General features: G+C 37.5%; 1 protein-coding gene across 1 annotated transcript; it reads left to right on the top strand.

Annotated features, from left to right (window-relative positions):
* The first annotated feature begins 2,987 nt into the window (after positions 1 to 2,987).
* Positions 2,988 to 9,440, top strand: LOC133995445 (prosaposin). Its single transcript, XM_062434839.1, has 10 exons — positions 2,988 to 3,127; positions 3,247 to 3,287; positions 4,250 to 4,324; positions 7,312 to 7,440; positions 7,535 to 7,645; positions 7,760 to 7,840; positions 7,983 to 8,166; positions 8,489 to 8,547; positions 8,636 to 8,701; positions 8,780 to 9,440. Exons 1-9 carry the CDS (start codon positions 3,073 to 3,075, stop codon positions 8,690 to 8,692), a joined length of 792 nt encoding a protein of 263 aa, XP_062290823.1. The 5' UTR covers positions 2,988 to 3,072; the 3' UTR covers positions 8,693 to 8,701; positions 8,780 to 9,440.
* The last annotated feature ends 24 nt before the right edge of the window (positions 9,441 to 9,464 follow it).

Genomic DNA, 9,464 nt, shown 5'->3' with positions numbered 1-9,464 from the left:
AGGTCTATCCTCAACAGAGAACATGTTTCACCTTGTTCTTTGTAGGCATCACAGCCAGGTCCCTGCAGAGCCCTTCCTAGAAGATGCCGAATCGACAATGGGTCAGTTGGGTAAACTTGGTGGGAACATTTGATAAAATAATCATTGTGCTTAACTCCATCTTACATTTCTGTCTGTAAAAGGTTGTCTGCCAAATGCTTAATGTGTGAGACTGCTAACCAAACTGCGGAGAGTTTGTTGCCTGCGGACGCGACTGAGGTGAGTGACGTCACGTGTGCAGTGAAGCAACGCGCGTGCACGTGAACAACAAGGTATGCACGCTCACTTTTGTCTTTATTTTACACCGTGCTCTTCTGCATGACGCTGTTGTTAAGGCACCGCACAAAGCTTGTCACGCTTTGCCCTCCTTTCTCAGTCATCAGTGTCAATCATTCGTTGACTATTATTATTTTTTTGACAAATGAATCGATTGGTCTCTTCAGTGTCCGAAAATCAAAGTTGTTGTGAAGTAATATTTCTGTGACTACTATTGCACTACATTGCAATTATATTGATTTCATTACTTCCCTCAAATGTGATGCAAATATTCATTAGTAGTTAGTATACATATCATTTTTCAAGCAAAAATGGCTAAAAATCTCATTGATAGTGGAAAATTGTTAAAAACCGGAAAATTCATATCTTTGATGGAAGCTACCACTTTATCAATTTATAGATCAAAGAAAGGATTGAAAAATAATTCTTACAGTAGTTGTAGTCCTGCTCTGAAGGTGGACAATGTGACAAATGTAATAGATAATAATAAAAACATATAGTATCTCCATGCTCCTCTTTTCAGGGTTGCACTATAAGTCAACCTTGATGCCCGGATGGATTCATCAAGTCTTTCAACATCAAACTGTGAATATTTGTCTTACTGCTCTACAAAGTGGCCTCCTGCCTTGCATCGTATGTCCTCTTTACTTTGAGGTGGACTTAGCTTGAAGAATATTGTAGACAAGAAGATTATCTGAAGTAAAAGGAAGGTTGAAAACATACAGTATGAACACAGTGGTTACTGTGATTATTAATTTGTTCTAACTTCTTTATATTATTTATGCCAAACTAAGTCTTTAAACTTCTCAGACCATGATTGTATCATTCGCTGGGTTGTAATCTCCTGTCATGCACTCAAAGTAGTGAACCACCCTTGTGAGTTATGTCTAGAAACTTTTAAACTTCCTGAGGAAGTGATCATTTTTACAACCTCTTTCTACTGAGACCAACTTCTGGGTTCATGTGTTGCCATCACTTTAACTGTTGTTTCATTCATTTGCATTATAACTAATTAATCAAGTATTAATTTATACAGTTGGTGCAAATCATACTGTTGTACATGTGAACATGAATCAAGAACAGAACAACACTGAGCAGACAGGATGAGATGATTTATTAACAGTTTGTAGAGTTAATTATTGCTCAGGGGTACTTTGCAGCTTCAGGGTGAAAACTGACAGACCAATTTCTAAATATTGAGAAAAATATTTACAGAGAGAGAAAATGCTTACCAAGAGACAAATAGCATTTTTGTTAGCATTTTATCAGAGGTCTATGACACAAGACTTACAGCAAAGCCATTACAGGCAGGGAGCATCAGAGCTGTTTCTCAGACTTCACAGGTACAATGAAGAGGTTCATGTGATACATTAAAAGAGGAAATTACAAAAGGTCACAGAAGTCACTTTTGAACGATTTGTCTGAGGCATCTGGGTTGAAAGTACATTAATCTATAGCAACTGTATGGTGGAAGAGCTCTGGAGGTAGAAGTGTTCAGCCGAGGGCTTCAGTCAAGGGTCAAATTAAAAGTGTAAAACTTAAGAGTTCTGTGACGGACCGCCAGCCTGTTCAAGATACCTCATGCCATGGTTTAGAAAGGATAACTGACTCTAATATAAAAATAACACCCATTCTGGAAAGTCATCCATTAGTTTTTATGTCTAGACTTGTGCCTTGGACTCTTTGGTGGCTTTTATTTGTACTTCTGTATTTTGACACAGTAAGTCTGCAGCCACGCTCACAGCTCTGTCATGGTGTACAAAAGCACATCAGTGTTTTAAGCTAATGCTAACATGCTAATTAGTACTAAACACAAAGTACAGCAAATAAACCAAAGTATTAAGTTATCGCACTTCATCCTGGGGGGGGGGGGGGTCAGGGATGTGACACTGACTAGGAGACATGGATGTCTGCACAAAATGTAAGTCCATCGGTTAGTTATTGAGATATTTCAGTCTGTACCAAAGTGAGGGGCCATGACAAATATGGTGGTGTGCTCAATAGGTAAATCACTTACACTTACTGTAAAAAAAAAAAAAAAGACTGCTTTTGAAGAAAAAGGGTTGAAATCCTCAAACATACATGTTGTGGGGGCTTTAAATATAATACACAGACTAACCAACTAAACTTAAAAGATCTACAGCCAGCATAAAGGATGGGGAAGCATAACTATCAAAGTTAGGATGAAGGGAGTATTTAAAAGACATTTGATTAAGAGATTTGAGGTGGCAGGACATATTTTGTCTATTTACTGATATAGTGCAATTTCTGGAAAGTTGAGATAGCCGTTTCAAAGCATTTGAAACAGTACAGTCTAAGCATATTTTAGATATTTTAAATGTAACTACTAAACAGTACAAATGTATCTGACACACACTGCAACTTTGACAATGAAGCTTGGCAAATCAATACAGTTTTTGCACAGTTTAAATATAAATATAATGTTCAGTCCATCTGTTAACACGTGTGAGTCTTTATAACAAACAAGATAACGTTTTCAAACCACGGTGAGGAACTGAAAATGAACCTTGCCTATTATTGGTATGCTGTATTGCGAGGAACAGAGAAAAAAAAAGTCCCACTATGCTGCTAAACAAATGTTATCATCCTGGTCTGAGTTTTTTTTCTTTGCTTGAAATCTAGTTGGTGGGAGTTATGGGCCGTCTGTGGACCCCGTCATATATAAGCTGTACTTTTTTTGTTCCTTGCACAGATCTCAGGAGGGAAGGTATTCAACTAAAAACCTGAAAATAACTGATGATGGCCTCATTCACGTTTGTGTTACTTCTCTTCATTGGCCTCCAAGGCTGTGGTAAGACACTGGAAATATTATTAACTGTATAAAGATTAAGATTACTATTTTTTAGTATATAGGGAAAATGTCAAATAAATTACAATGAGGCTGATTAATGACAAATTATTTCCCTGCAGCTCTGACTTTTGATATCGATGTTTTGGAAAATGATGCATCAGTAAGTGTAATTTTTTTTCTGTACAGTTTTTGCCTTTAGCATTCAAACCATGAAAAAAATGTAATAAACAAGCAGAGGTATAAACAGAATTCCTTTGGTTTGGTTTAGCTTTTTTTTTTTTGTATAGTGCGTACTACAATTGAAAAATAATTCTTCAAAAACAGGAAGTTGAACAGGATGACTAAAAATAAACTAAGTGTGTACAGTTTTGAATCTAGTTGAACTGATACAGCCATAAATGAGATTGTTTTTTAATGAAATGCACTTAATATGAACATTAAACATAACAGGTTTTAAACCACAGAAAAAGAACAAATTCCCTTTACAAATGAATTTCATGCACACAAAACATTAGACTATGAAGCTGGGTATATGTGTGTAGGCCAATGACGTATAAGGATATTCAACAACTCAACTTTAGAATAATAAAAACAAGCATATCTAATGCAGTAGTTCAAACATTCAGAATGTTGTGTACCTGAAGATCCATATTATAAATGTGAAATTAAGTGATTTTAGTGGGTTTTTCAAGATTAATTGGCACTGGCCTTAAAAAAAGTCATGTGGTGCGACCATGATTCATCTTGAAATAAATAAATTTACTTAACACGCTTCACATCTTTTTTTTTCCTTTTTTTTTTTTTTACACATTTTCAGTAATATAAAGTATTTGCATTTTTTAAAATTTTTTCAAGATGAATCATGGTCGCACCACATGACTTTTTTTAAGGCCAGTGCCAATTAATCTTGAAACCCCCCCCCACTAAAATCACTTTCAGTTTATAATATGAATTTTCAGGTACACAACATTCTGAATGTTTGAACTACTGCATTAGATATGCTTGTTTTTATTATTCTAAAATTGAGTTGTTGAAAATCCTTATACGTCATTGACCCGTGTATTAAAATCAGTTTCAGGAGTTGATTCATTTTTAATACGTGACTTTAACTTCTATACTCAGAATGGGGACCCCTGCCAGGACTGCACCAAAATATTTGAACTCGTTGCTGACCTGCTTTCCAATGCCGACCTCCAGGTGAGTGCAACACCAATACTAACGTGAGCGGCAAACACATTCCAAAGGATTATTTGCTTAATGATATCATTATTGAAACTGTGAATATCCATATTGATAAGTCAAGACTAAAATACACACTGTGGAATCTCAAGTGTTAATATTTGTGGATGAATAGTTTTCACAACTGCAAATGGAAAAAAAAAACACTTTGAATTCCTCGAGTCACTTTCTACCTATTTATTATCAGCACATTTTTGTCATTCAGAGATGCAAATCATTTGTAATCAGTAGTGCATGTAGTGATATAAATGCACACACACACACACACCCATAATGAAGAAGAGGTCCTTTTTTGTATTTGGTACTAAACCACTTCTTATTTTCTATTTCCAAGTTAAGCTGAAATGAAATATTACTGGAGGTTTCAGTTCCCACATGAAATCCGAAGATCTGCTTTTCTCTGAGTCTAATCTGGTCTCTGGGGAGTCCCATCTGGTCCAAAGAGCGAAAGCTTTGATTGGTTAATTTCTATGACCCTTAATTAACTAGTTTTAGTTCCACATCGTACAGAAAGACATTTAAACAATGTTACCAATTACATTAGTAGGCCTACCATCATTTACAAGACACAAAGTGTACCTGTGCTATGTATGGAAAAAATAAATAAATGGATGTAATAAATGTAGAGCTGCAACAATTAGTTGATAAATGAACATCAGTCCATCGAACACAATTATTTTGACTATCGAATAATAGTTTCAGTCACATTTTAGGCAAAAATTATGTTTCAATGAATTTCACGATGTAAGACGGAGTATTAGTGCCACATGAGGAAAAACATTTTTTTTCCCACGACAAGATTAAACTCGACATGACGACTTTAAAGTCAGCACTTCCACATTAAACTTCAAAATGTCGACAGTAAAGTTGAAATATCATGCTGACTTTAATCTCAGCGTGTCGACATTTAAATCGACTTTCTTCTCGAAAAAAAATTCTCAGATCTCTGATGCTGAATCTGGACAGTCAGCCTCAGATGCAATCAGCTGGCCCATGAAAATGCCTTGTGTAGATGAATTGGTAAAACTGTAGGCCTACTTCAGAACTGGTTTTAGCAACAAAAAAATTCTTCTCACACGAAACACAATGTTATAAGTGTGAAAACATTGAAAAGGTTGTGCAGAGAACTGTGTCTTTTCAGAAGGATAAATAAACCAGACACATTTGGAGGAAGTGGCTGCATTCTTGCAAACTGAAATTGCTGGAACCGGGCAGATGCAAGGACATCGATGTTTACACCTGCGTGCAGTACATAGGGGTTATAATGTCGAGAATAAAGTTGACATGTCGAGATTAAAATCGACATGACATGCCTACTTTATTGTCGAAATTTCGACTTTAATCTCGACATGTCAATTTAAATGTTGACACGCTGAGATTAAAGTCGGCATGATATTTCAACTTTATTCTCAACATTTCAAGTTTAATGTCGAAGTGCTGACTTTAAAGTCGTCATGTCAAGTTTAATCTCGTCGCGGAATTTATTATTGTTTTTCCCTCATGTGGTCCTAATACTCCGTCGTACACGATGTGACTGTCGCCATGTGTGATTTTTGGAGCCAGAAGGCCAGGAGTAACCATATAGCCTACTGGAGCTGACCTTAGTGTTAGCAGCTAGCATGGTTAGCACATAGATGTATTATAAGAGCTAAAGTAATACTAATAACAGTAACAATCTTTCAGTAAAACCAAAAGCCAAACAACGACTTTATAGTTGACCAAAATGTTACAATTAACTTTCATTAACTAAAAACACACTGAGAAATAGCAGCAGCTACACTTTAAGCCATGGTTGTGGCCATGGTAGCGACTTGTCAATCACAATTTACCCACACCCATAAAGCATACCCTGCTTCATTGTCTATTTTACTCTAAATGGGACCATAATTTACAAAAATGAACATCATGCTATATTGAAAATGGTTTGAAACTAGCGATTCATTTCTTTATACAGTAAAGATCTACTGGTCTTTAGAAACAATGCATGTTTAAGGCACTTCCATGTTGGCTTCATTTTTCAGAAAGCATGGCATGGATGTATTATAAGAGCTCTTACAATACATCCATAATTGAGGAGGGAAATTATATGAAAAAATTAATAGATTAACTCTCTTACTAAGAAAATTCAGTTTCAGGAGATTATCTAATCATTCCACAATGTGTAGGTCCATTTATTTTATTAGGGTACTCTATCTGATTTCTCTTTTGGACTTCCATGCTATGGCTCAGTGAAGAAAATGGGTTATGAAGAAAATAGCCGGATTTACAAACCTATTAAAACAATGAGATAAATAGGAATTGAATCTGTTGCTTTTTGTATTGAGGCAGGCGAAGCCCTCATCTCAGGGGGGAAAACAGGAACTTGTTTATCCATAATAAAAGGAAGCTTGATTTGCCTTCACCTGTTGCTCAAAGATGACTGATTGATGTTGTTTATCCACTATCTAGCCCACTGTCTGTTTGAATTGATTGCGGTTGGCAGAAAGGATTATTCTGTCATATGGTGTCTAGATTGAAGTCGGGGGTTCTTCCACCAACTCATCCATAAGAAGCCCATTAGGGCCTGAGCCACAGCCGCCATTAGAGGCAGGAGGTAGAGCGGTCGTCCTCCAATTGGAAGATTGGCGGTTCGATTCCCGGCTCTTCCTCCTACATGTCGATGTGTCTTTGGGCAACCCCTAATTGCTCCCGTTGCTCTGCCAACGGTGTATGAATGGGAGTGAATGGTTAGCTTCCTCCTGATGTGCAGGTTGGCACCCTGCGTGGTAGCTGCCTGCCATCAGGGTATGAATGTGTGTGAATGGGGTGAATGAGTTGTAGTGTAAAGCGCTTTGAGTGGTCGAAAAGACTAGATAGGCGCTATATAAGTACAGTCCATTTGCCATTTACCATTGTCCTGCAGACCAATATTAAAGTCCAAGGACCTAATCCACCTTTTATTACAGAAAAAGATGATGGATGGCATTGAAAAACTGTGTGACCACCTGCCTGGACCAGCCACTACTGCCAAACTCTGTAAAGACGAGGTGGAGAAGTTGCTTCCAGTGGCCATCAACTTCATCACTGGTGTTGTAGTAAGTTGCAAGCCACAGTTTGCTGTCTGTGTACACTGTATTTCTAATTCTACTGAGAGCCTTAACACATAATCTCCCATCTCTTTCACCGTAGAAACCAGAGGAGATCTGCAAACTCCTTGGGCTCTGTGGTTCCTGTGACAAACAGAAGATGCTCAGCTATTTTGTCAATGAGGCCCTTCAGGCTGCTATGACAAACCAAAATGTCAGTTGAGTGCAGCCTAGAGGGACACACTTGAAATATTAAATAGAAATATGCCCCAATTTATCTCCTAATGCTTAATTACCTGTGCTGTTTGTGTCTGCCTGTATCAATCAGATGGCGCCCACAACACAATGCTCCTTCTGCATTTTTCTTGTCAAGACTTTGGAGGACTTGCTGCCCAAGGCGAGGACTGAGGTAAGTCAGTCTAAACAGTATCCGTTTTGTGAGGCACACCCACACAAAAACCCATATGCCACAAGAAAGCACGTCCAAGAAAGCGTGGATGACTTGGTGCATGCTTACTTTACTCTCTGTTTTACTTTCTGCTCTTCTGCAGGAAACTGTGATCCACCTGCTGGAGGAAATTTGTCATATTTTGCCCTCGGCCTACCGAACTCAGTGTGACGCTGTCATTACAAAGTTTGGCAAGACGGTGCTGGATGCCATCCTGAGCTACGCCACCCCTCAGGCCGTCTGTGCTCTCATCCACCTGTGTAAAGGACAGGAAGCTCCTCTTGTAGGTCAGTTAACACAAGTGCCTCCCCTTCAAAAGATTATGAAAAATAGTCAACACCTCCTACTAAGAGCCCAATGTTATATTTAGATATTTTTAGTAGCACATGTGCAACTGATAACATGAATAATGACCGCTCCTCCTTTTGGGCCAGTGAATAACAGCACGTTTTCTAGAAGCCGGAACTGGAAAATATTTACTTCATAAAAGGATGATTGATTCGCTTATTAAGTGACTCAATGCATATATGCCATCAAGAGAGATTAGACATGAATTAGAGATTAACTAAAACCGTTTCTTTCAAACGTCTCTTTCTTTCTACCTCTCAGACCCGTGCACCTTGGCTACATACAGGTGCAGTGACTTCAAGACTGCTCTCAAATGTGGAGTAAGTAAACAGCTATTAAGTTATAAACTTGTTAAGTGTATCAATGCTCAGAAGTCAACTCATTTCTACATATGTCTCCTCTGTGCAGACTCTGTTCTCCTGCCAGAGATTTCCCTGGAAGACCCTCAAGTACAACAAGCTCTAACATGTCAAGGTAGATGCAGTTTTCTGAAAAATGAAGTTAAACATGACACTCAGAGCCATATCAAATATCTCCATTTCCTCCTTTCAGCATGGGACTGAATATGTGAGTCGACATCAGTGAACCTGTGGATGACCTCATTCTTTCAACATTGACCAACATATATTTCTTAACTATTTGATACGTTGTGGAATTTTGTGTGATTGCGCTTCTTTCAGATACTGTTATATCTTAATGCTTTTTTTTTTTTTTTTTTTTAATTTTTGCACTTGATAAATTGCTTCCAATGAAGTGAAGGAAAGCAGTGAAGGCTTAGCTTGACAAAATATTACACACAAAAGGACTATTTGAACTTTGAAGATATGAAAGCTTGGATCCAAACGTTAAATGTTTAGCATCAGTGAAAAGAAAGTTTCACAATAATTCTGCACACACACAATAAGATTTTTCTTTTGATTTTTGTACTAACCTCTATTCTGTACATAAAGATTTGATTACTTCATCAACTCTAATGAAGTTTCTGATCTCTGGAGATTTTCTGAATGAATGTTACATGAAATTAGCTGTGAAACATCACTGGATCTGAGTCCTCCTCTGACATTAAAGTAACACTTCAACGATATTCAGATTTATCAGCTGTACTTGAATCGGTCACAGACTGGAAATGTGATAGTCCCTATTAACAGGTCTGAATCACAAACCTGATGGTAATAAGAGTGGCAGTGGTAAAGGTGTGTTAATTTAAAATATAGGTACACATAACACGTGCAGTAGA

The sequence above is a fragment of the Scomber scombrus genome, chromosome 15 (genome assembly GCF_963691925.1).
Source record: "Scomber scombrus chromosome 15, fScoSco1.1, whole genome shotgun sequence".
NCBI lineage: Eukaryota > Metazoa > Chordata > Actinopteri > Scombriformes > Scombridae > Scomber > Scomber scombrus.
Note: the sequence above shows the minus strand (reverse complement) of the source record. Positions and strands in the feature narration are given on the sequence as shown.

Excerpts from the sequence above, each read along its gene's own strand:
- LOC133995445 (XM_062434839.1), top strand. The coding sequence starts at position 3,073 with ATGATGGCCTCATTCACGTTTGTGTTACTTCTCTTCATTGGCCTCCAA. Across the intron at positions 7,646-7,759 it reads CTGCTATGACAAACCAAAAT|ATGGCGCCCACAACACAATG; the intron begins GTCAGTTGAGTG and ends TGTATCAATCAG. Across the intron at positions 8,548-8,635 it reads AGACTGCTCTCAAATGTGGA|ACTCTGTTCTCCTGCCAGAG; the intron begins GTAAGTAAACAG and ends TCCTCTGTGCAG.